General features: G+C 45.2%; 5 protein-coding genes across 6 annotated transcripts; 1 reads left to right on the top strand and 4 right to left on the bottom strand.

The window, feature by feature from the left end:
* Window positions 1–590: 590 nt before the first annotated feature.
* On the bottom strand, window positions 591–9,338 carry LOC128297276 (alpha-tocopherol transfer protein-like). The gene is made up of 5 exons (XM_053032892.1): window positions 9,198–9,338; window positions 2,302–2,562; window positions 1,652–1,843; window positions 1,158–1,578; window positions 591–1,087 (listed from the first exon to the last, which is right to left on the bottom strand). Exons 2-5 carry the CDS (start codon window positions 2,391–2,393, stop codon window positions 902–904), a joined length of 891 nt encoding a protein of 296 aa, XP_052888852.1. The 5' UTR covers window positions 2,394–2,562; window positions 9,198–9,338; the 3' UTR covers window positions 591–901.
* Window positions 9,339–12,847: 3,509 nt separating this feature from the next.
* LOC128301247 (alpha-tocopherol transfer protein-like) lies at window positions 12,848–17,535 on the top strand. 2 transcript variants are annotated; one of them, XM_053037632.1, is made up of 4 exons: window positions 12,848–12,926; window positions 16,453–16,767; window positions 16,838–17,198; window positions 17,283–17,535. In XM_053037632.1, the coding sequence occupies exons 2-4, from the start codon at window positions 16,493–16,495 to the stop codon at window positions 17,523–17,525; spliced, it is 879 nt and encodes a 292-aa protein (XP_052893592.1). In that variant the 5' UTR covers window positions 12,848–12,926; window positions 16,453–16,492; the 3' UTR covers window positions 17,526–17,535. The 2 variants fall into 2 exon arrangements, with proteins under 2 accessions (XP_052893592.1, XP_052893599.1); XM_053037639.1 differs by having other exon boundaries at window positions 12,850–12,926; window positions 16,458–16,767.
* Window positions 17,536–17,811: 276 nt separating this feature from the next.
* On the bottom strand, window positions 17,812–18,595 carry LOC128301263 (nucleolar transcription factor 1). The gene has a single exon (XM_053037652.1). It carries the CDS (start codon window positions 18,522–18,524, stop codon window positions 17,820–17,822), a length of 705 nt encoding a protein of 234 aa, XP_052893612.1. The 5' UTR covers window positions 18,525–18,595; the 3' UTR covers window positions 17,812–17,819.
* A 267-nt stretch (window positions 18,596–18,862) lies between these two features.
* LOC128301270 (vacuolar protein sorting-associated protein 37B) lies at window positions 18,863–20,119 on the bottom strand. The gene is made up of 3 exons (XM_053037663.1): window positions 19,875–20,119; window positions 19,638–19,809; window positions 18,863–19,577 (listed from the first exon to the last, which is right to left on the bottom strand). Exons 1-3 carry the CDS (start codon window positions 19,986–19,988, stop codon window positions 19,168–19,170), a joined length of 696 nt encoding a protein of 231 aa, XP_052893623.1. The 5' UTR covers window positions 19,989–20,119; the 3' UTR covers window positions 18,863–19,167.
* A 355-nt stretch (window positions 20,120–20,474) lies between these two features.
* Window positions 20,475–23,116, bottom strand: LOC128298040 (neutral ceramidase-like). Its single transcript, XM_053033772.1, has 3 exons — window positions 22,985–23,116; window positions 22,020–22,880; window positions 20,475–21,951 (listed from the first exon to the last, which is right to left on the bottom strand). The coding sequence occupies exons 1-3, from the start codon at window positions 23,114–23,116 to the stop codon at window positions 20,803–20,805; spliced, it is 2,142 nt and encodes a 713-aa protein (XP_052889732.1). The 3' UTR covers window positions 20,475–20,802.
* Window positions 23,117–26,268: the final 3,152 nt, after the last annotated feature.

Genomic DNA, 26,268 nt, shown 5'->3' on the forward strand with positions numbered 1-26,268 from the left:
AAAACACGATTAGACTTTTAATCAACAGCATCTACACCATGAAGGCACGAGCGGTAAGAGTTTGTATAAGGATGCGGGCTTTAGTTTGGTGGGATGAAGGACAAAAGAAGGCGGTGGGAGGGCGGGTAGCAGATAAAGAGAGCGATATATGTATTTATAGGGAAATGTGTTTGGTGTAATGTAGGATTTGATGTTAAATTATGCCATGTACTCGAGCTGGGTATGTAAATATCATATACTCCTGATATAAACCAATGTTGGCGCAGCTTTTGTATCTTTATAATGTTTCAGAGTTATCTGTTGATAAAGTGGAGCTTGTAAAGATAAATTAATTCAATTGAAGGAGAACAGTTCAATGAAGACATGCTTATTCCAATATTCTCACTTTCAACTATATCAAATTTCTGCTACATAAAGAAATAAAATTTATAACTTTTAACTTAAAAAAAGATCCAATATAAACCTATCATCTTTATATTTCCTTCCTAATTCAATACTATAAAATATTATTACTTCTTAATGATCTCACCTTAACAAAAAAGAAACAACATGCACGCATTTTCGTTTTTTAAAAAACCATTGGATGTTCTTGCTTCGTTGTCTTTATTTACAATTCCACCTAGAACGTGGTTGCTTTCGCGACACTTCAAACAGGCACACGGAGATACATTAAGGAAAACAATCAAACCGGCCTTACGACTAGGGATTAAAATAACAAACTGATACGAAAACCATACACGACCGAACGGAAGATAAGAAACCGGCTCTGCTAAGAAAAACCGAAAAATTAGTCTCCCGGGGCTGCAACACGAAAATACCCCATCCTAATATCTACTGAATCCGCTACAAAATCCCAATAATATCACCACGGCAAGCACGAGGACGAACGGTTCCTGGCCGCTTAGTCAATCTCCAAACCCCGAAACGCTTTCACCGGCGGTTTGATGGAGGTTGAGCTGGAGTTTTTCTGCTTGGGAGCTTCCTTAAACACGCCGGAATCCATCAACCATTCGCGGTACTCCGTCTCCAGACGCTTCTTCTGCTCCGCATGCATTATGGCCACCTCGTCGAATGGTCCACCAAAGTCCTACGAATTGCAACAGACCAGTGAGTGATGAGTGTGAGGATCATCCCCCGAAACGTACCCCGGTACAAACCTTTGGCAAGTAGTCAACACCGACAATCTCCTCCGGTCCAGCCGTCGTAAACTGCAGCAGCCCGAGCAGTTCCGATTTGATTAACGGTTTCACCAGTGCCATCACCTGATTGATGAACGAGGCCGTATGGACGATGTAGATCTTCTTCAACCGCACCGGATGCGCATCCTGGATGTAGTTCATGAACACACGCAGCGGACCAAACTGCACCCGGGCGAGATGCCCCAGCCGGACGCCCTTCATGTCGAAGATGACGATGTAGCCCTCCATGATACCGTCCACGCTGATCTGGGCATCGTTAAACATGCAGAACGATTTAACCGCCTCGGTAAAGTTCATCTTGGAAGGATCGGTATCCGATAGACGATAGTACAGCAACCGATAGCCTTCCGGAGTCGTCCGTGGAAGGGCCACCATGTGGCTGGAAGGAGGGAGGAGGGCGAATAAAATTTGAACGTTATGCTTCTTTATGGGGGCGCTTGTAATTCGCTTACGTCGCATTCAGTGTCATCTGCACACCTGCTCCCATAATGTCTCGGTTGTCGAATATTTCCGGCGAGTTGGCGTGAATCTGTGCGTACTTCTGAAGTGCTTTCTTCGCATCATCCACGTTCCAGAGACAGGCGTGCAGGAACAGGTAGGCATGATTTTTCGAAAAGCTTGGAAACCGTGGCTGATCTTTCATCCTATTTAAAGAAAGCATTGTAGAATTTTTTTATAAGTGATTGGGATTTACTAAAAAAATACAATTTCAATTTCTTTCTTTGATTCGGACTGAGTTTTTGAACACAATCTTTAGATAGCGGCGAAACTGTGGATGTCACCCTGTCATCTTAACACACTCGATTACGGACGGCAGCATGTCGACACTAAAATCAAAATGTTACAATTGCTGTGGCTTCCAGCGCGTGAATAATTCAGCACACGATAAGTCGATTCGTTTTGGGGCCGGAATTCATGAACAAAACCAAAGAGAAAAAAACAAAACCTCTAGAGAACTAAATGCAGCAGCAGTGTATGGAAATGATTGTTTACCCTGCGCTCCCAGCCGACAAATAGCCGACTTGCTCACGCATTCCGCATTTAATCAAGCAAATGAAGTCATCATACCGAGAGAAATTGCTGCACGGCCCCGGTTGCTTACCATTCGTACAGCGTGTCCACGTTGGCGGCATGCTCTTTGGGCACTTCCAGCGGCTCCGGACTGTCTTTGAAGGGATGTGATAAAGTGGTCATTATTGGCACTAAGGAGCAGGGTGCTTTTCCCCGGCGTGAGTTTTTTTTTCGGCCCGGCACGGTACCAGTACCCTTAGCAGTTCAAACCTCTAAACCACCGATACGCACGGGCCGGAACGGTGGAGCGAATGGCGGTGTACGGTGTTCTATTAACTTTCGCTTCGGCAAGCTGTCGTCGAGTGTGGGAAGAAAAGCAAAAGGGAATGTTTTAAATTATTATCCACCGTCTTCCGGCGGCTGCCAGCGAGTTGTCGTTTGCACGCTGTTGCCTGCCGCAAGTGAATCGAAAGGCCATAAATGGTTCCGTGGGATTTTCCAATGTACATGCGCTAGTAAATATTTTTGCAATATTGTTGTAGTATCATTCTAACAAAATGGATTATTTTAGTAGAAAGTTCAACAATGTATCAATATTATTACAAAGCTTTAAAGTCAAATTGTGCAAAATTTTCCGTTTTTTGTTGTAATGTTGAACGTTTGATACAACCCATCACACTCCATACCTTCTTTTTCGCGTGTTTAATCAGAAAAAAAGATTTAAAATAAAATTTAAACTGCCATTATTGCAGCTTCTGTATCCTCCCTTGTTCATGTCTCCGATGGACGCCGCCAGCAAAAAAATAGACAAACAAAATAAAACCACCGCGACCTAACCTTGGCCATCGAAAGCTCAAGCAAGCGTATCGTGCATGAAAAGGCGCGTCAGACGCGTACATAATCGCGTCACAGCAAATCATACTAGCATACACCATGCCGTATCCGATTCGAGAAGGAAGCATGTGCGTGCTGGCGTCATTTGTTTGCCACTTTGGTCCGTACGGTTGCGTCCAGCGGTAGAGTTGGTTTGCCTTTGGTTTGCATACATCATCTTCAAGGGCACGGCTTTTGAAGAATTTGTGCGTTCATGTTGTGGCGCTTACGCTGTCGTGTTGCTGCTTGCGGTCACTCTAATTAGGTGCGCGCCAAGGTTGTGAATGTGAACTTATGGAAATTATAACAATGGTTAATTAATAACTATACCGAAACGGCGAATGTTCTTTACCGGCTCGGGTGCGAGCACAGTGATTTTTCACAAAACCGTCACATAAATCCCATTAACAGTTGACTTTATTGTACCCGCTTTCTTCAAACATTGCCATACCAAATCCGTAACATGTCTGCGCACGACGAAACGGTACAATTTATAACAACTGTTGACGACATTATTCCAGTGAAATCATTAGAGAGCATTAGTAGATGAAAACCTTCCAAGAACTTTTGCCTGAGTTTGTTTCGTGCCATGGTTCATACTTGACCCCATGAGCAAAGTTCAGCAAAGTGACATGAATTTGGCAAATGAGTTTTGTGAAAGCCTTTTGCTTTATGCTATGCCTCCAGAGATTTAATTTTTAGTTACAGCTTACAAACCATTTGTTTTCATTTAGTTATACAAACGCTTGTGCGATTCAAATAAATTAACACAAAAAAGTCATAATTTATCCCAAAGGTACCGGATGCACAACATAAAAAGAACTATCGCCTCCTTCTCTATGCTATTGTAACATCTTACGGCTGCAAGGGTACCCAATTTGGGTCCATTTGACAGCCACCTGTTTGTGACCTTCCCAGATCAACTTCAAGCCGACAAAGCGAGGGACTGCATAACACATTTCAAAAACAATCTTGCTCCAGTCGTGACGAGCATCACCACAGCGCCTCAGTGTATGATGCCGCGCACGGGGAAATAAAGAAAAAAACGCACGCGAGACTTGTGCCGCGAAAACTTTCCATTTCTCTTCGACTTTTTTCGCCTCATTGGTCCACAACATCATCATGCCTGTCGGGGAAGGGATATGATCGAAGATGAGTGTAACGAGACAAGCGTACGTACACGCACACTGCTTCGCACTGCTCTGTGCATGAATATTACCTTCCCTGGTGCTTTCCGACGTGGGCCAACACTTGCGAAATAACTTAGCGCCGAAAAGTACGCACCTACAGCGCGAGAGCGTCGGCTACAGGCGGCCGCGTGAATAATCTGCCCGCGATTCATCTGCGTAATGGTATAATGAAGTGTCTCTCATCCCCGCTTCGGTTGCCTTTCGGGTGCTACAGGTATGCAACACCCCGGGGCTAGGGAAGTGAAACCACCCGCCAGCGTATTTGGATGTTACGCGATAGCCGTAGCTGTTAATAAAATTCTCAAATAAACTCCCCATACAAGAGGTGTTTCATAAATATCTCGTTGCTCACCTCAAATGTCTGTACGAGCACTCATAACAAATATCTATGTCACTAGAACCGGATGATGTACTGATCGCATTTAAAAGCTTCTTCTCAGCTTAAGCTTCTCAGTTATCAGACTATCAAACATATTTATTGGCTTTTGAGGGCCTCGCTGACCTTATTTGGAGATCTTATTAAGTTTATTGGTGAAGACCTTCCAAATCGTGTTTTATTTGTTGAATCTTAACACAAATAACTTTTAAAAATAGATTAAAAATCTCATCGGTATACCAACCACCTATATTCGAAATCGAAAAGGCAAGTACTTCAAATACACTTGAGATACTGTAGCGTGTTCACAATTCACTTTCATTTAGCCCCAAAACACAATGTTGCTCCTCACTTCGCACTTTCCCTCGGCCAGGTGCGTGCATGTTTTGTGAGGTTATATGAATGCCTTCATCCACATCTGCGCTGCGTCCCCATCTTGAGCCCTCCAAACCCCACGATCATCATTCCATCGGGAGGAAGGCGAGCTCGCCGTACCGAAAGCATACTTGTCCAAAAATTAATGTTCCGTCGACCTCGCGGATTACGTTACCGCGGCGCAGTAAATCCCAGCAGACCCCGTAGGCACACGTACAGGTTCGGTAAAATTGTCGAGTACTGTGCATTTGTGTTACTTTCCTTGACCGTATCTCCGTTTCGTGCGTTTCGAGAGGTACGGCTGTGTGGCGGAATAACGATGTTACACAATCTTTTTATGCATCGAGGTTCATTTTTTTATACTTTTGCTCAGTTCCTTGTATTTCCCATACGGGTGTTCGGCGTTGGGTGTTAGCGAAAGGATGGGTACGAGTTGTATGTGGGGCACAATTTCACACTCGTCACTTATTTATGCAGATTGATTGACAAGGTACGTATCTGATATGATGTTTCTTGGATGAAATGCGTAACACAATACTGAAGTTGCATCTAATTGAAGGTTATATTGTTCGGTGAGATGCTTCTTAATCATACGACAATGTATAATTCAAAGATAGTATGAAACTTATTTGCATATAAAAATTCAAATGTAAGCATAATTAGCACAAGCATTCACAAACTTCACTGGCCTAATGTTTAAAAGCTTATCAAAGTTAGAAATAAATGCGTTTTTCTTTGTTTAATTAACGAAGATTTTCAACAAACAACACCCATTTCCTTCGGTGCGATATGTTTCTGATGATAGCTTAAGATACTCAAATATCCGTTTTCGTATTTGAAGTGCTTTTGTCTGAATAGATCTTCTCAAATTACGTAATCACCTTCATCACCAAAGTTCATCACACATAACGTTTTTTTTTGTTAAAGAATTCATCAGTTTATTCTTGTCTGGCCCTTCTAAAAAAAACCTGTCTCAGTGAAGCTGATCGAAAACTCCCCGGGCAGGTACGATCGCTCGTCTGATCACTTGTGAGATATCGTAGTCCCCCCATACCCGATTGACGTAAATCGTAAAGTGTCCGGTATCCTCCGCCATTGGGAAGCAGAAATAACGCTAGTAATGGCATAACGCGTCCACGCTTAACCTTGATTTCGGGTCATCGAAAAGGGAGGGTTAAGACAGGTCCTAATGGTAAAGCGCCCCGGATTTCAGTGCAATTGATACGTAACGATCACAATGTGTGGTTACTGCTGAACCGTCATTAGAATCACACCCTACCGTTGTCTTCATGCATAGGCAGTGAGTATGGTGATTGAGCCTCGCTAGCCCTGGTGGTTTACCGTGAACAGGTTCCTGTTTATTAGCGGGTTAATTGTAATTATGGGACCCACGACTGCATTGAACTGGTCCACTGTTTTGAAGGTTGCGATTAAAAACTTGCACTCGATAACAGTGGATGGAGAATGTTAGATAATGATAATGAGTAGCCTCAACCAGAAAGGTGTCCACTAAAATGCCGGGTACATGTAAATGTCAAGGCGAGTGACAGTAAGGTGCGTAATTTGTGGGAGATTATTTGGAAAAAGAAAACAATATAAACTGCACAGAACGCTGCATTCACTTTGTTTCGTTTTTCATGTGAAAATGGAGCAACCCCCACACAATACGCCATGGAAAGTTTCTCGCAAAAAAAAACCCCAGCAAAACATTGACCCACATTCACAGCCCATCTCCACGATCGAACTGATTGCCAAGTGGTGGTGGTAACTCTTTGCAATGAAAGTACACTTACATCACGCTGGAGTATGGTTTGTCTACAAACAACAACAAAAACTGTAACACCAATCCGAACTCCTCCATGTTTGGCGGCCGGATGGTTTCAGCACAAAACAAACCAAAGAACAAGGTTAGGTAGCCATCGCTGCCCATCGCGGTTGCAGCAGCACACACCGCCATTGCTACGATCGCGTAGCGGGGCTGCATAATCGACATAATCGGATCGGTTCTTTATGTTGCACGAACTGCTCGCCAAGGTCGTGCTGATAAACTGTTCTCGCCGTACCAAAGGGTGTTTACGTACGTGTTGGTACACTCCCGGGCCAAGGTTTTCAGGGCGGGCACCGATTGCATCCGATCCGATCCGATGGTAAATCGATTTTTGATTGCAATTCTTCGATGGATTCCTTCCTTCCTAGGCGATCGCAACCTCGAGGGGTTATATGCTTTGCGCGTCGGTTGTATTCCGTTAGCGCTAAGAACGGTATTTACAAATTCCTTTGTTAAGTATGCATATTGGCTGATAGCATAAAAACCCTTAAATAGACTGTCAATAATGTTAGTTGAATATTTCTTTCGAATTACATTTACAACACCATAGAATGGCAATCGTATGCTGCAATGATTTTAATTGTCGGTACACAATTAAAATGATTTCGATTGGAAACACGCCTCCACGAGAACAACAAACGTGGGAGAACCAGGTTATTATCTCACATTATCAATTAAATCACGTGTCGCCCTAGTAAACGAGCCGGTAACGACATCGTTTCCATAATCATTGTATCGGCCATTTGTGCGATTAGATAAGAGAGCGAAAAAATGGCTTATCCTAGTACAGCATAAGGCAACGGACGATAATTATTTGTGCTGATTGGCAGCTGATATTGGTTGGTGTTGGTGGTTGGTGATGGTGTAGGCAACAAAATAATAGTCTGAAGCAACCATCTCTGGCACTCAGTTGAGCAAAATCTTTTCAATGCTAAGTAATTGTTGATATTATTTGATAATTGGCTCAGAGATGAAGATGCTTCGTACATTTTTCGCGCGAAAAAAAAGCAATCCCACACGTAGAAATAGCAAACAATACATCCACATCGCGTAAATTAAGATTGTTGCAAAAGTAGGTGGCCTGCACCGGGTACTTGATGGTTTCGTTTTGGCAGCTAGCTGGACAAGATGAACGAGCTTTTCATGAAACAAAGCCATTGAAAATTGGATGTAAAACAGATAATCATCCTATTGAAGTGATTGCATTATTCCCAAATGGCATCAAACTTATTGATGTATATACTGGGTAAGAATGAATGAGTACAATAATCATATTCTTAAAAATAATTAATACTGAATTAAAATACTCAGTAATGAGTTCCTGAGGAATAATTCATTATACTGAATATTATACCATCTTCGAACAGATGATTTAAGAGTTACATCTTCAACATAACTCACTTACTCTTAATCAATTTATCTAAATCAGTTGCTATTCCCAGCCTACATAGAAATATTAATCTAATACTATGCTACTTTAAAGAACCCAGATCAGTAATTATAAACTGCCTGTTTTTACTCCTAACCAAATTATCTCTCTCTTTCCCTTTTTCTCTTTTTATATGCGAATTATTTCACCTCTTGTTTCACCGTGTGCCAACGCAAATCGCATAAGGAAAGCCAATTTTCTTCGCATTTGCAGGCTGAAACAAGGTTTCATGTTTTCACTTGCATTCACTTTCGCTTTTGGACGAGCCATTCACCAAAAGTGCATTGTATGTAGCCACTGTTTCCATCGGGTGGAATGTAGTTAAATATTGTCAGAAGCCGATGGACACTGTGTGGAATGCCATGTGTTTGTGGAATGAAGGGTTTTTTTGGTACCTCTTGTATTTAGGTATTTAGCTTTTTTTTTTGTTTTTCCATTTATAAATGTCTGTTATTTATCTACTGCCCGGTGGAATTTTGTTTCTTTCACTAACCAGAGGGATTATAATTGTCTTTGGACATTTTAGGGAATAACTTTTACACATTATAAAATTGCATCACTTGCACATTTTGTCTTACGATGCAAACGGATCTTTTTTGAAAATTATCATCCACTTTTCACGAATTTCCAATAAATTTGCCACTAGCAGCCAAATCAGCCTAATTTATCCACCCTTTAGCACCTCACTGTCAACACCGCTGTCAACAACAGTTTTGCCAACGAACGGATCAGTTTTGAGATGCACTTTTGAGATGCATTGCATCGCAAATGGAGAAAGTGTACCGTGCGGATGACACTTTTCCTCGCAGACACTAGCACACACACACACACACGCGCACTCTATGCTTTGATTTTCTCCACGGTCTAACGAATCGAGCCGCCGATGTCGGCGCTCTACACTGCAACCCTTACTTACAAGCATAACACACGGGAAGCAAATTCCAGCAGCACAACAAAACAGCGTCGAGCGTGTGCAAAAGCAACAGAAACGTACACCAGAAAAACGCGCACAATAAATGATCCGAACGCGACGCTACAGCACGATGTTGCTTCGCTGCTGAGCACGAACAAACTGCGTCGAGTCTGGGCGGTTCACGCAAACGCAGAGTCGTTTTGCGGTTTTTTCGCTGCCGCCCTCGGACGAGTGGGGCGAGTGGGGAAAATGGTTGGAGAACCATTCAAGAAGCCCACCGCATGAAAGCTCGTTTTTGTTTGTTCGTTTGTGTCTGGGCTCAGGAAAGGGAAAACGGGGCTGGAAGCTATGGCACGAGATGGGCGCTCGATGCGAACGCCTTGCACTTTACCCGTTGGGAGCCACACGATACATCTTGACACTGTGTGTGGTGGAATGTTACGGGACTGTGGCTGTGTGTGTCGATACAGTTGAATCATGTTATTATTTTATCATCGTCACGCGACAGCTTCGGCGAAAACATAAACTGCAGCATATGCAACACACGAATGCAGTTGACAAGCGCTGGTGTATAAGATGAGCTGTGGAACAGAATCCGTCCGATAGGTTCGTTGTGTTTGTTGAAACAAGTCTTTCTAAATCCCTTTTAACATTATCTTCCCTTGTTTTATTGCTTGTTTCCCCTTCATCCAAAGATATTTTGTGAGACCATCGTCTAATGCGTTTTCTTCACCAGCAACTAATCGTACGAAAAAGGTGTGCAGAAGGTGTAATGGTGCAATTTAGCGCGAATGCTCGTTATTATCATTCCACCTGGCACTCACACCATACCGTTTGCAATGTAGAGGAAACCCCCAATGCATCTCGCCATATCATATCACGCTATCGAAATCGCACACGCGACATCAAACATCACGAAAGGTGAATAAATTAAAGTTCCGATGCATTTTCTGCTTTATTATTATCGATTATCACTATCTCTATTGAATCGTTTTATTTCTAGCTAATTAAATTTCTGGACTTATGTTTTGATTCAGTTTGTTTAAATACGTACCAGACAGTCCATACTATCGATTGGTTGTATGGGTTAATTTCAACGCATAATCACGGCTCTGTCTGTTTGATGGGTCCGCAATAAAAGTCGATGTCGTGACGTGACACGCTTGCTGTGAATATTACTGTTCCGGCTCGTACAATTTCAGCTACCACCGGAACGGGTCCGATCCAAACATCAGTGGGTCGGTACCTCTTTCAATGCCGCCCGAAGAAAGCACCAGCTGGCAGAATTGAAATTGACCAACCTTCCCTCCATCGCTTCCCACCGCTTGTACGCTTTTCCCATGCACCGCAAAGCTCACCCAGGGCAGTAAAAAGTTTATCGCCGGCCGAGAACAATGTTGATCGAACAATTAACATCAATTAACAATTTTAATTGACCTTCGCCGGTCGGTTGCGCTTCCTTTTCGGTTTTCGGTTTCAACCACGCATGGACCAAAAACAAAAACAAAATCGGGGGCAAAAGGCCAACCGTAATGGGGGTGAGAAAGCTTACACCATCTACCGAAACTTGTAAAAAAAAAATGTATGGAAGGTTGCGAGAGGAGCCGTGTTGGCGAAAGAAAACTATTCTCGTTTGCGTAGTTGCTTGGAAGGAAGTAGCAGCAAGGGATGGTGCTTTGTTCTGTGCAGTGACCTAATCGATTACGATGATGATACAGACGTTAAAGGTTTTGTGTTGTAGTTGTTGTGTTTCGGGGTGTGTATTTTGGTTTCCATTGTTTGTGCTTTTATGGCCCCATTCGGTTCAAGCGGTAGTATTAACGAAAGCTTCGGAAGCTCTGAGGCAATCATTGAACTTGAATTGCTACATTGTTCTTCTTGTGGAAACCCGTATTTGCTAAATTATAACTTTTCTTCAAATTAAAAAAAAACTTTTCTTTATGTAGAACCATTCCTGTCGTTGAATTAATACATTGAAGTAGACAGAGTATTGATTATAAAAAGTTGACTGATATTATATTTCAATAGGTGAACAACATTTCTTAGTAAGCAACCTGTCACCTAGGTTACGTTCGTGGTGAATGTTAACAAAAGTTTTTTTAAGAAAACATTGCAAACAGTTTTATTTCAACGTCACACACTGTGGCATCAAACTTCAAAGGAAATCGAGAAATCCGCCTGAAGGTATGCAATGCGCAAACCGCTTGTGGTGAGTTTGATACGGTACGGTCGCGTGAATCAATTCTGTTCAATACTAAAACATAATCTAGCAATTTGAAACCATATAAGTACTAATGTTGTTGATTTTCCTTTGCACAATTCATTCTCTGGGGCTCTCATATTAAAACAGTAATTAACCTACGAGCTAAGCAAACAATGGTTGGCTTGAAACCTGTTAGAGACCGGAAAATTGGGCGCTCATTATCAATGTCAGTGGCAACAGATGCAGATCAGAGATGCATCTGTACAATGCAGAACAGGTTTTTGTTGTCGATTGTATCAAAAACTCGATTGAGCCGTAAAACGTTTCCGGTATCGCCCTCCAAACAAATTGTTTTACGTATCACTAATTTGTTGATTTTTAATTCAAACAAAAAATTGAAATCTTCGTCCCTAACAGCATTTTTAAAGAGCTTAAGAATACGATGATAAGGAACGATTCGTCGCTTGCCAGCTTCGTATGAATTTGGGTTTATTTCTATTGTATTGCTTCCTCATTTTGCGTACCGAACGTGACGCTTTGCAGCTGTACGTGATGCGCATTTTTATGGCGGTTCCGTTCTGTTTTATTGAGCGATTCATAACAATCCCGCCACCGTCGCTGGTGCTGAGTGGGAAGTTTAGATAGAGCGACAAAGATTGATTGACAAACGATTTGTTCAGCACAAGTTCAAAAATCTAATAAATAGTTTCATTTGTTCTTGTTCTCGATTGCATAACTAAGATAAGGAGAAATTTATTTGTAATGCCGTATTGCAATATTACAAGCAGCTTGCGAGCCATCATCCGCATGAAAGGCATAAAACAGGCACCGATTAACTGTGTCGAAACCATCAATTTTGCAGCAACACGCTGCCGAGTCGCTGATTAGTACGGAAAGCGCCATTAAGCAGGCCATGTACTTTCCCGCTCCGACCTCTATGCACTGTTGCTGTTGCACACACTGCCATTCACGAGTGGCTATAAAACTGATGAAGTCTTAAATGCTGTCGAACTGCAACACAAGAGTTGCATGGAAAACGTCGCCACACATCAGATTAATCAGATAAATAAGAAACTCAACATCAATCCCCCGTGTGATTTGATGTTGTGTCGTCGAGAAGCACTTGGTTCGTCCATCGGGGGATGAAAATAACCTTGCTCCGACCCCCTGGAGATGTGTGGTTAAAGGATACATTTCCCATGTGCAAGACTGCCCCACCACGGTTCAATGTCGATCCGCATGTCCTTCCGGCACAAACGGTGGAATGGGTCTGGCAAAAAAGGGCCAGCCGGCAAAAACAGCTGACCTCGAAGCGCAACAAGACCTCCCCACCCACCCACCGGGGAGGTGAAATTCCGCTTCCAACAACACGACCCGAACTGCATTTGTCGGACGGGTGTGACGGGTGTGCGTGCTCCTGCCTATCGATCGTTAGACTCAGTTCGGTTTCAACTCTCGCGCGGCACGGAACGGTCTCTGAAGGCGTTGATACCCTGTTCCACTGATTCATCTTCCCGTTTCTAGCAAAGGTGTGTGAGTGCGTGTGTGTGTGTCGTTTAACTTTAGTAAAGCTTTCCCAAGCCCAAGCGTCCCAGGGGTTGACTGCTGTTATGTCATGTCTGCCATGTCAGGTGGATTATTGCGAGCATAACGAAGCGACTCTGCGGTTAACCACAGACACTGCACCATTTCCCAAAACAATCTTCTCCCCACCCCCCTAATAGACGACATTCACCACAACCGGAATGACGCGAAATATCAACGCTTCGTTCTGGCACCGGGAAAACACGCACGGAAGTTGGTGCCGCAGCGGTGTGGCAATGTGTTCGTTCGGTTTTGCTAAAAATATCGCGAAAAATCGCACCCTGTCCGAAATGCACCTCTCAGGCCGCGCGCCTCCGTTGTGCTTTGTTTTGCGGGAAGTTTCCTCGTCACGAGATGTGCGCACCTTGTGTGCAGCCGCACCAAATTGAATCCTCTACACCCGGTGTACCGAAATCCTCCCGTTGCGAATCGCATCATCCAGACTCGGGAGAAGTTCGTAATGCGCTTTAGACCACGAGTGCGTGAGCAATTCGTGTGCGTGTTTTGGCGTGATGTTTACGTGCCAGCAATTTGTTTTCCCGGCCGGTGAAATGGAAAATGCTTGCGGATCTTGTTCTATGAGTTCTTTGGATGTGTGTTTTTTTCCTGTCGCTTCACGGTTAGTTTATTTTATCGTCACTCGAAAAAAAAAATAACCGAACGTGAAGCAAACGTGATCGGAGCTCCAGTTGCATTGGTTTTATGCTGCGAGTCATATCAATAAAGCAAAACAACAAACACAGAGCTTGCAACCGGTTCAAAACTCGATTGATGGTGAACGCGTTTTGTGTAGAACGGTTACGCTCATCAGTTTCAAAATGTTTGCTGTTGTTCATTTGGCCCACCGACACTTTGATTTCGACGGAATTCTTTCGTATTTTGATCGATCGAAACATGCTTGGTAGACCAATGTCTGTGAGAATGTTTGCTACATCAAGCTACTTAATTCTTCATGCATATGAAACATTCACATGTTACGCTTGAGAGCCAACGTTCATTAAACTCCCCAAAAGTGCCTCACTCGAACGCTATCAAGATGATCTTCAAAATTCGCTTCCTCATGACCCGCGGTTCGTCATTCGTCAAACATAAATACGATGGACAATTTCTGAGCGCTGGAATAGGATGCTAATTCGAACGGCTCTTGTTTAACCCTTGCAAAGTCATTCTCAAAAGCGTGCTTTTTTATGCAACCAAGGTAATCGCACGACGCGTTGTGTGCTCGCCCCGTAAGTGGGCCAACGGAAAGTGATAGTTTTCATTCGCTTTTACTCCAGCTGGTCGGAACTATCGCTCCAGCACAAGCCCGATCAGTGCGTCCAGTGTTTCGCTACTTTGAAACCAAACAAACTCCACATCCCTGATCACGGACAACAAACAGCGTTTAAACAACACAAAAGTGGCGAAATGGTCCCCAAAATATGTGTGAAAATTGTAAAATCAACAACTCCTCTCGATCGTGCTGACAAATTTCGTTAGCAAAAAGCCACAGCATCCTACCCGAAAAGGTGAACCATGCTGAAACACCAGGTCCGGGGCCGAGTTGAATCAGGTTGACGACCGGTTTTTGAGCGAGAGAGATCTAGCATAATGGCGGCCACGTTGCATAAGGTTTCTTTTTCTGCGACACTCTGCGCGGTTGCAGTTATCTCGCCGGGGGTTTAGATAGTTAGCCGTGCAGTGTTGCAAAATGGCAGGCAACTTGACGCCATTAAGGTTTTTGCTTTTGCGGTGTTTTTGCGTAAGCACACGAAGGGCTAATCAACCCTACAGAACCGGTTATTCTGTCTGAATGATCTCTCGTTGTAAAAGAGTTGCCAATAGTTCGTGGAACAGGAACTTCTGAGTATTCTAAGATTTGTTCTTGTTGGAGGTTTTTTCAGCAATTGTTTCGAAAAGATAACACGTGACGATCGTTAGCGCGGTTGTTTGTGTTTATCAACTGCACGGAACTACACGGTGCTCGCGAAAACACGTGCGTCAACATTAGTTTGTTGTTTCATTCAACTTTTACGTCCCAAGTGTTTACTTTGCTTGGCTTTTTTATTGCCTAAACTCTTTGGGCAGAAATTTAAATTAACACACCATGAATATGCAGCGTGTATTACCCCACATAGGTAGAGCGCTTGAAGTTGTGAGTGGAGAAGATCTTATTTTAAAAGAAGTTCCATTTTGACAAAAGCTCCAAATGTTTTCCTTCAACTTCAGGTAAAATCTCCAACTTCAAAGGCTTCAACAACAGGTATATCTCTTCAAAATTCAACAGCAGTAGTTCTTGTGCTAAAGACTCCACTTAAACAATTGATAATGGCCTGTTTTAATATTGTTGACATTGCCTTCAACATCACAAACGTATCTGATGAAATCTTCACGATTGTGACGAGATAAGCAAAGTTCACTCACCTCGATTCAGCGCTAAAGTTCACTAGTTAAAGGTCAATTCAGACACATTTAAGAGTGTCGCAATTGTAAACTAACAGTGCTAACACTGCTCAGTGTAAATGAGCAAAAGATTTCTGGAAGTGAATAATGCATCACTCAAGTCTATCCGAAAGAGGTATGATTTGTTTGATTACGATTCGCTAGCAAACGCTAACAAAATCTTCCACTAGCGCGCATGTGACGTCTAAACACGCGTCTTTCCCTACTGTAACCGGCGTCGAGCCCACGTGGAACAATGTTGAGACGACCCCATTTGTATAATTCCCCAAGACACCTTGTGGCTGGATGACTTGGTGACCTGAACTTGATCGTTCCGTTGTTTAGCTTTTAGCGTGTGCTATGTGTTCCCCTAGCGTTTTCATTTGAATTTGTAATTATTTTCACACTGATAGTACGACTCTCGACACCGACACACCGATGGTCGTCAGGTGTGGTCAGATGAACGATGCAAAGGAAGTGATTAGACGGACTGCCGGACAATTACTTGCTGCTCAATGCGCTGGTTGGGGCTGGTGTATCCGTTTGAACTTTAACAAACAAACATGGCGAGTTCTCGTGCGCAAGCTGTCGAAGTTGCGATCTAGCGAAGCTAAACACCGACGACTATGCTAATCGATCATGGACATGGATATAGTTTATGGTTGCTTTATTGCACAACTTTTCCAGCTACAAGGTTTCGTTCTGCTGCGTAAACTCAGCCCTTGGACGGTGCTAGATGTACGCGGATGATCAATAAATCGTCATTATTTTTAATCGCCAGTCTGCCACCTGATACTTGCGTTCCGCTGACCGCGTTTTATGAATGGGCAGTAACGTTCGTAGGATTCGGAGTGTAAAGAAAATGTCTATTGCCAAACAATCTGTTGGCCAGTGGCGTCCTTCGCCACCAATTAGTAGCAATTAGAAAGCATTAGTTCTATAACCGCAAGGACTTCAAGGATTGTCCCTTAGCCAGGCATCCAGTTGGGCCTTCAATCGCCAAGCTATAAATTGATTTATTATTTTTCATTGCAACGTATTTTCCCTCAGCGTAGATAATAGACCGCCCACTTGCAGCTTTATTACTATCATGGAGCACGATCTGGGCTTCGACTTGGCGGAGGCACTGGAGCGGGAAGGTCTTTCCCGGGAGGATTTGAAAGCGTTGCGCTATCCACCGGTCGAAGGTGTACCAGCTACGATCACTGACAAACAGTTGGCCTGTTTCTTGGATGCGTGCGATAAGAATATCGATGAAACACGAAAAGTGTTAAAAATTTACTACGAAGCACGGAAGAATGGGCCGGAGCTGTTTAACAATCGAGATCCACAGAGCGCGGCTATTCAGCAATGTCTTCAAAATCAGTACGTATTTGTTGGATGTCGCTTAAGCCAAGGAGACTTATTATTCAATCAAGATGCGTCTTTCTTGCAGAGATTACTTTCCTCTTCCAACGACGCCCAGCGGCTATTCGGTGGTGTTTCATCGTTTGAAAAATTCACGTTCCTCCAACTATCACTTCGACGAAGCGATCAAGACGTACTTCATGACCATCGACTCCTGTCTCTACAACCAGGGACCACGGCCGGGAATCATTTTCCTGTTCGACATGAAAAACGTTGGCTTAATGCATCTTACCCGGATCAACATCAGCTCGGTGCGTAAGTTCTTCAACTACCTGCAGGATGGTTTACCGGCCAAATTGAAAGCGATACACGTGATGAATGTGGTTTCCTTCTTTGACAAAATTCTCTACATCATCAAACCATTTATTCATGCGGAAATCCTAAAAATGGTGAGCACACGGCCAGGATCTTCTGTTCGGTTCTGGCGAGTTGTTTGTAACCTGACATTATAATGTATGTATCCGATCTTTCAGCTCTATCTGCACACATCGAACGAAAATATGGAATCGTTCTACGAAGAATGGATACCGAAAAGTGGATTGCCGTCTGATCTAGGCGGTGATTTGAAGTCGATCGATGAACTTCATCAGGACCATTTGAAGGAGTTCGAAAAGCAGAGACCCTACTTGCTCGCTGAAGAACGTCAACGTAATCCGGACGCAACCATCATTGAGGAATCGACCGATCGCATGATGAAATCCCTGTCGATAGACTAATACGATCCCGATACGGTTGGCCGTACTTGCAAAGTTTATGCTTAATGTTGTAATTCGATGTGATAGCAAACAGTCCGTGCATAAAGGATCAGCATTCCACAGCTGACGGAAGCCAAACTACCTACAGAACCGGGGATAAGGATGTTCCACAAACTAATCGGTGTGCTTTTATATACCTGTACTTTTAAGGACCAATATTATACATCTTCCATTACTGCTTTATGTTTTTTAACATGATAAATAAAGCATAATTTTCTTACAAAAAATACATTCCACTGCACACATACGGTGTATTTATTTTGCGTCGGAACTTTTTGATAAATCCTCATCGCTGAAGTCTTCGTAATCTTCATCATCGCTGCTGAAACCGTCTTCATCGTCACCGTCTTCGATCTCGTCATCCTTTCCGGAAGCCAGCTTAAGCTGTTCGATTTTTTCTAGCAATTCTTCCCTCGTTCGAGGCATCTCGACGTTCGGCTTTCTCTTGCGGCCCTCGTTTTCATCCTCATCCGAATCGTACTGTTCCGCCCCGGCGCCCTTTTGCTTTTTCTTCTGGCCACGGTTCATGTACCGCAGGAACGTTCGCCGTTTTCGTTCGGGTAGCGACTTTATTAGCTGATCCATCTCTGCCTTCAGCTTCACCTGTTCCTGTTCTGTCGGTTCCGGCGGAATGATGCTGGCTTCGTCCGCAGACTTTAGACATTTTGCGCAGCAACGGCTGGCAAGAGCACACTCGCGACAGATTACATGGTAGGCACGCTTCACTTTCCGTTCTCCACATTTACTGCACGATTTGGGCTGGGTTAGCGGTTTGTACTTGCGATACTTGATCTTCCAATCGATGATGCTCTTGCAGTGTTCACAAACTTCACACACGTTTAGGTTGGTGATGAGTTTTATTAGCGGGGTGTGCTTATCGTGCAAATTGTTCTTAAACGCGTATGTGTTTTGGTGCTTTTGAGCTCGCGTACGCCGCGAATCGCCTCTTTTAGAACTCATTTTCACGAGTTTTTTAAATACAGCACGGTTTTCGCTACTGGTTGCGAAGCGGCAACGTGTGTTTGTTTACATTTAGTTTGAGTTGCGTTTGACATTTACTTTTGACAGTTGGAATCTAAATATTTGCTTGATATAGGTGACGTTTTTCCCATTGACCGTACGTCTAGACAATATTAAGTTTGAGAATAATATTAATCTTTGAATGATCTTTGATTAGTCTTTCTATCAAAAGATTAATGGGATTCGTTGAAGTTTTCACGAATTCCAGGACAAACGGAGATAAAGAGATAAATAATTTTGAACATAACGCCATATTCGAATGTTTACACTCTTCGTCGTAACGCTTCGCTGATATATTTACTTTCTGCACAAACTCGTCGCAAATCGATGACATTTGCACAATTATCGTTTTAACTTAACAAATTAAACTCTTCTTTCATAGTGTCATAGTTGGCAACCTATCTGTAGAAGCTTATATGGCCCTAATCTTCGTTGAGCGTTTAGAACAATCAATAAAGCATTTGTTCAATGGCTCACCCCTCGAACCTTTTGCAAACGTTCCTCATCCGGTCGAGCCAAGGGATTCAACTGTACACATCGGCACAGGAACAGTAATGGTAAAGGCATGCGATAGAGCTTTTCTCTAAAACTGTGGGGGTCGGAACATGACCGTCGGCATCGGCATCGATGGAGGCCCCACCGGGTAGGGCACAGCAGTGGTGCTTGAGGTTGTCATTCCCGGTGGGACATAGAAACCACCGGGCACCGCATTGTTTGCCGACGGGTAGGGCATCGAAGTCGGGCCATACCCTACATCAAACCGTTGAGAGGTGTTTCTGTTGCTACGAAGCAGTTCGGTCATCTTCTCCGCCTTCAGCTTTCGACTGTGCATCAGTTTGCGGCTGTTCATAAACTGCTCTAAATAAGCGTCCACTGGTAGCTCGCTATCGAGCAGCCGTTTCACAATATTTTCGGACTCGTCTTCGGTTTCCGCTGCGGCCGTTTGTAACAGTGCCAGCACTGTCTCGGCATTGTTCGATTCAGATTTCGTAGCTGAAATGTAAATATTAATCAATTAGTTTTTTGCTGCTGGCTGAGAAAGCTTCCACTTACACAGTTGTGCCGACTTTTCCTTCACTGATTCACCCAGCGTACGGCACTCGTCGGTCAGCTCCTGCACCCGCGATCTCAGCTCGACCATCTTTGGTTCAAAATTCAAGTTTTTCTCTGCTAGGCTTCGGTTCTCGGCAATAATCAAATCCTTTGACGATTCTAGTGTTCCAACCTACGGTGCGATGGGATGAGATAGTTATCAAATGGCGATGATGAGTCACACCCACGTCGTCCTACCGCTTCGTTAACCCGTTCGTCCAGCTTCTCGTCGTCCGCCAGCAGATCCCTAAGCTCATCCGAGCTAAGCCCCTGGAGCGATTGGACCGCTTGCTGTAGATACGGCTGAAACATTTTGTGCTAGCGCAGTGAAAGATGGCGCTGGTTGAACAACACCAACCACGATTCCGATGCGAAAAGGATGAGACGCGCTGAGGAACCAAAAACGAACAAACTTTGACCGTGAATGTGCTTTGTTTTTCCTTTTGCCCTTTTGTTTTGAGCGAGCGATGACAAGGGCTGCACACTGGTGGAACTCTCGAGGGCATCCCAGCTGACGTTCGTGAGAAATTTTCGAATTTCTCACAAAGTGTCGAGCAGCGTGTTTCGAGCAGTAGCATGCAACGCGCGGGACAGTTGTAGCGCAAAATCAAAACTTCCAATTTACATGCGTTCAACGAATTGCCATGATGCATCTTTCGGATATTTTCAGTTTATTGCACAACAATTATAGACAAAAACTACGCTTTTCAGTACACTTTATTGATACTTTATAGTATATAGTACACAGCACGTTTTATTGTATTGTTACGCTAACTAAGATATAGAGTTTACGCTCACTCTTGTCGGTTGATGATCACATTATCAAAGCGTTAAATGTGCAAATAAGCAAGTTATTGTTTTGTTTCCTTTTTCAAAGAATGGCGTTATACGAAATCATGTGTTTTTTGGTATGAATATCATAGTACGATAAAACCTTAACGTTTGCGCTTGCGATTGAAATCACACTCACTGTATTCTACCCCGAAATCCAAAATATTACCCATACTTTCAACTAATACTACCTTTGTTGAGCACACTGCACCTGTCTGCCAGGTGCAGTCGATTGCAGGAAGGATTTAGCTACTGTCTAGATTTGGCACCTTTGAAATCTTCTTTAACGATCGACTCATTCCACGATAAAATTCCTTGTAGTGCCATTGTACGGATAAATGCCTCCCAGAATGTATCGCCAGTAACCGAAATGCTGTATCCGGTACGTACCCGGTTCGATCTGATCCGTTACTTCCCACTCCAGCTCGATGTCGCTGTACGCAAACAGTGTCGATCGACGGTGCCACTTGAACTTCGTTTCCCAGTTCGCATCGGTCGCAATCACTTCCCACTCGTCCCGACTGTGATGGTGCTCCACGCTGTTGGTTTCCTCGTACTCGGGCTTTAGCCGTTCCACGGTAAAGTACGACCTTTCGTGCATTAGATTGTTACGTGGATTGCCCGCTATAAACATGACCCGCACCACATCACCCCGATGGTAGGGCGACTCTTTGGGCTGCACCTTACAATCTCCAAAGTACCATCCGAACGGATGTCCATCGAACACAACGCCCGTCGACAGGGTGATCTGTTTATCATCCTCGAACGGTGGCATTGGACCGGGCGCGACTGTTTCACCGTGCGCGATCGAACGCATTAGCCTGCGGAACTGCTCCAGATAGATGGTGAGCGTGTGCGGACCGTACAGTGTGGAGGCACCTTCATAACGCTGGATAGCGTACTCTTCCGGTGTCGCCACATAGCTGGTGTACATGTTGGAAAGACCCGCCACAACAACCGTGATCTCCTGGTTGGCCGCTTCTAGCGATGTTTCCCGTACGGCTGCACGAAGTCTTCGCCCGGACATGGTCGTAAATTCGGCCGGCACCGCTGCAATGGCCAAATCGCCCACCAGCAGTATCTGCGTGGGAACAATTTTCGGCTGCACCTCGTAGGAAAACTTGGCCCGTCCGCTGGCAATTAGGATGGGCTTTGGGGCTTGACATTTTTTGTCTTCGGGTGTAGGTTCGGCCAGGATGTCCCGGGCCGTGTTCCAGAAGGTCGAATCTGTCAGCGTGGCTTGTCGGAAGTCGAACGCGCCCGGACCATCGGTCGTACCAGCACCAAAGCTGTATCCCATCGCCGGATAGCACCCGTGGACCGTTTCTGACTCGCCCGTGGTTGGGTTTACGTACGGGACCTTCATCTCAGTCATGTCGATAAACTGATGGGCAAACTTGATCGGTCCCTTGACTTCCCGGCCGCCATTTGCTTGGAGAAGTTTCTGTGGAATTGAGATCACAGGATGAGTTAGAGATGAGTCACCGCGTTTGCCGATTGCTCAATACTTACTATCGCTGCATCGTAAAGCCGCGTACCGATGATCTTCGTACTCTCGAACATATCCTTGCCTGGGCCCGATGCAATGCAAGCCCCCGCTCCGGTCGGACAGGATGACGTTAGCATGTCGCACGGCAATCCCGTCTTCTCACACTTCGGTCCCATAATGTTGGGTGACGCATCACCAAGATTGGTCGACGCAAACGACCCCACAAACTCGCCCCGGCCCGGCACGCGCACTCCATTCCGGTCCAACTCCAGCAGTACCGAAGCGTACCCAACGTTGTCACTCGAAACGTACCGGTTCGTTTTGTTCATCGACGTCGGATGGACGGCGAACCAGTTGATGGCACCGAACAGATGGCCCGCCTCATCGACCAACCGGATCTGGACCAACCGCTTGTCGGTGTAGTCCCGATACTGGTCCCGCTCCCACTGTGGATTGTTCTCGTACGCGCTCGGACTGCGATTAATATTTGCCTCGTTAATGGTGGTCTCCGACAGGAACACACGGCCCGCACGCATGCTCTCATGGGCGCGTACAATCGCAAGCGTAATACCTTCCACCAGCGCGTCAAAGTTCTGCGGCACAAAGCCCAACGAGGCGATATCGTACAGGTACGACATCAGGAAGCCCGACGGCACGCTGTGGCTGTGCGAACCGCTCAACACCACGTTTTCGAATCGGTACATCACGCCGTACCGCGCCTTTAATAGATTCAGCACGTCACGCTTGACCGCGTGTCCCATCATGCCGGCATCCGCACTGACGAACACGGCCCGGGCCTGGCTGTCATCCTCGAAGATGAACGCACGGGCGTACTGGCGCAGATGAATGCCTTGCCCACGTTGGGAAAACTCACCGTACCCCATCTAGAATTAAAAAAAAAACGCACCCAAAAGAAGCACACGGAAATGAATCATTCATTCAACAGGGGCGCTCGCGAGTTTGCGGCGTCACCGGCCGCCACACTTACAAATCCGATCTCAACCGGTGGTCCAGTACAGTCCGCCCTTCCGACGCCCAACCGGTACGAGGCGGCAACATCGAACTCCAGCACCGCCACAACTACCGTTAGCGTGTAGAACAAAGAACCGAACGATCGCATCTTCGTCGTCGAACCTTCGCCGTTACGGGAACGCCTTCACCTTCGCCGTCGCTGATGCGGAAGATGTCTAGCGCTTTATGTTTTTTTATTCGTACCACCGTCCTGACTGACACCCGCGATTACGTGCTCAGCATAAGCGCGATGCTGCCTCACCGCGCGTTGTTCGCGATAAGTCGACTAGATATGCGTTCGGACCCGGTCGGACGCCTTACCAGACCAAATCGATGCCCGATGACTGTAGGGTTCGGTATCACATCCGCTCCACCTCGCTTCGGCCAGTTGCGCAAAGTGCGGTAGGAACTGCAGAATAGCAAACGGCAGAAATAGGGAGAACCCACGTTGAGAACAGAGCTCGGGAAAATGGGTGCGAAATATACGAGCGCACGATTAGATTAGATATCAAAGATTCGATGTTACCTGCTCAAACTCGGGGTCCCGGGTATGTCTTATCAAAATAAAAAAAAACTTCCAGCCTGCCAGTTATTGGATGATTGAGCAGAAATTAGGTTAATCGCCGATCAGGGTGTGCAACTGCTTACCGAAACTGCACAATTGAAACCAAGCTTCCGGATGGCCCTCTGAAAGTCATGTGGCTTTGTTTCGCGATACGATATCAATTTAATTCGTCGTTGTTTATTTTTTTGCTCTCTTTTCGGTATCTTTTTGTTTGGCCTTTGTTTTTGTACTTTCAAACTCAAAATCCCCGACGAGGTGGGAAGGTCAATTGATAATTTTGAAGTACACACGCTTAAATTTCATTAATCCACCCTTCACACGGTATCGATCTAGTGATTTCGCATGGTGCGCGTTTAATGCCCCGCGATGTCCGCGATTTGCGCTCGATGCACTTGACAATTTAGTTTATGGCAACCACTCCACAGAGCGACACACAGCACTGCACTACACTGCCCGTTCCTTTTCACCGTACAAAGAGAAGGTTGCTATGATCGCGAAGTTATTCATTCAGCGCCGTCGTCTACGCGGAGACTTCTCTCAGGGGCTTCTTTGCTGGCTTTTCTCGGGGCCAGTTAAGCATACACACACACACACATCCAAACGATAACGGTTTACCATTTACGCGATACACTTTATTTTCCCTTTATATGATTCACCCTCGGATGTACACAACACCGCGAAGTTGTGCGCAATGTATGGAGAGGATTTCCGCAATGAATTAAAGCTTCAAAAAAAAAAGTCGGGCAAAACACCCTACTTGTAACCTTTGCAGCAATTGCGTACTCCCCAGCTGACGGGGAGGTGACCCAGTAGATGTAAACAAGATGTACCGCACATTAGATGTGCTGAAAACACCGCGTGAATTCCGCGTACGGAAACACAACAGAACGCGACGTACGCGAAAAACAAATGATGCACGCACGGTCGTTCGCGCTTGTTATTGTTTCTCTGCGCAGCATCAAGATCGCGTCTAGACGATCCGGGCCGCTCTCAGAACCACGTTCTCTTCAACCGAACTGCCGAGCAAAACTGACTTGCCCTGACCGCGCAAACGGCGTACTTACCGTCGCGCCGTTGCGACTGTCCCGCCATGGACTTTCGCTTCGCGCGAAGCTTCCCGCGCGCACTCGTACGCGGCACCGTTCGCGTTTCGTCGCGTGTGCTTGCGCTTGTTCTTCCGTAGTGTCGCTACTCCTTTTTGCCTTCCGTCGACCACCTAGCGGGTTGTGGTCCAGTCACCGATACAGATATCAGGCGAGTCTTCGCTATCAGAATGCGCGTATTGCGTACCGCGTAAAGGGACAACAACAAATCGGGATCGCGTTTTTTTTTATCGCAAAACCCTCAACGCAACAACAAAGCGACTCCAAGATACTACCAGCGAGTGTGATAAATCGTGAAGAAAAAAAGAAAGAGAAAGAGGGAGAAAGAGAGAGAGAGAGAGAGAAAGGTTAATATCACCCCGGGAACTCGATCGATGTTTACGATGACGAATAGTGGAAGCGCAGAAAAAACAAAGGGAAGTGCGCGAATCGAGCATCGCGACCTTGACACGAAGATACGTATTTTGCTCACCACTCCTGCGCGAGTCACGTTCTTGCGGAAGCTTTTAACTAACGTTGCAAATAAGCTAAAACGTACTCTCCCCCTCCCTGGTTTCTGTCTTTCGCTCGCGTGGTGATCTCAATGATCAACAGGTGGTTTACCTTTATGTTGCAATGGAGTGGGCCAAGAAGTTCCATAATGCGCCGTACCCAACATCAGCAAACGACCTCCTCGGGCGCGTCAAAGGTAGACGGTTTGAAAATAATTGAGGCATGCCAAATTACTGCACCGGTTTTTTTTTATTTTGCTGAAACGGACGCTGGCACTCGTCGGTAGTGTTCTCGAAAGTCGCATGCAATCGTGCCACAGCGAAACTGGTCAAATTCTTCATTCACACGGCTTCGCCGTAGCACTCCACCGTGCGTGCAGAGAAACCGCGTGGAGTGGAGTGCACAGTAATGACACTTAATTTTGAACGATTGAACGCCACACCATCGAAACATCTCCCGCCTGTCCGCATCCGTACGCAGCATGAATAGTTGATCACCCGCTGGGGGCTTCTTTTTCCCCAACATTCATTTTGCTCCAGCTTCAAGCGCCACCGCGCGAGGGTCAATTTAAACACTCCTCGTCTGCCGTCCTCGAACTGCGTGTCCACTGTACGGCAAAGGAGTATACTCCTCGAGGCAATCGGGGAGATATTGATTTTTTTTTTGCTCTCTCCACCGTATCGGTACGTGGTGGTCGACCGGCAAAACTGCCCTACCTTGCGACCTGTCAGCCGGCAAGGGCTCTACCACGCGTTGACCTACGATCGCTCAATGTAAACACCCGAATGAGACACCCAAATGAGAAGCCTAAAGTTCAACGCATGGCTCCATGCATGCGTGCGCTTATCTTGATCTTGCTTGCTTCCTTGTTTGTTTATCCTTCCTTGAAGAAGTCCATGCTAGGTGGGAGGTCGCTCGATTAAAGACTAACTTTTGTAGAGTGTGGGAAGATGCATCAACCGGTTAACGGTTCCGTTTCGTATCGTAACCGTTAGCGTCGTAGAATAACATTCATAGATAAAGAATGGCTTCCTCGTTGATAGCTAGATTACTTCATTAGCATTTTTTAACGGTCTTTCGAAAATCGTGTCTTTCCGGTTT

The sequence above is a fragment of the Anopheles moucheti genome, chromosome 2 (genome assembly GCF_943734755.1).
Source record: "Anopheles moucheti chromosome 2, idAnoMoucSN_F20_07, whole genome shotgun sequence".
Classification (NCBI taxonomy): Eukaryota; Metazoa; Arthropoda; class Insecta; order Diptera; family Culicidae; genus Anopheles; species Anopheles moucheti.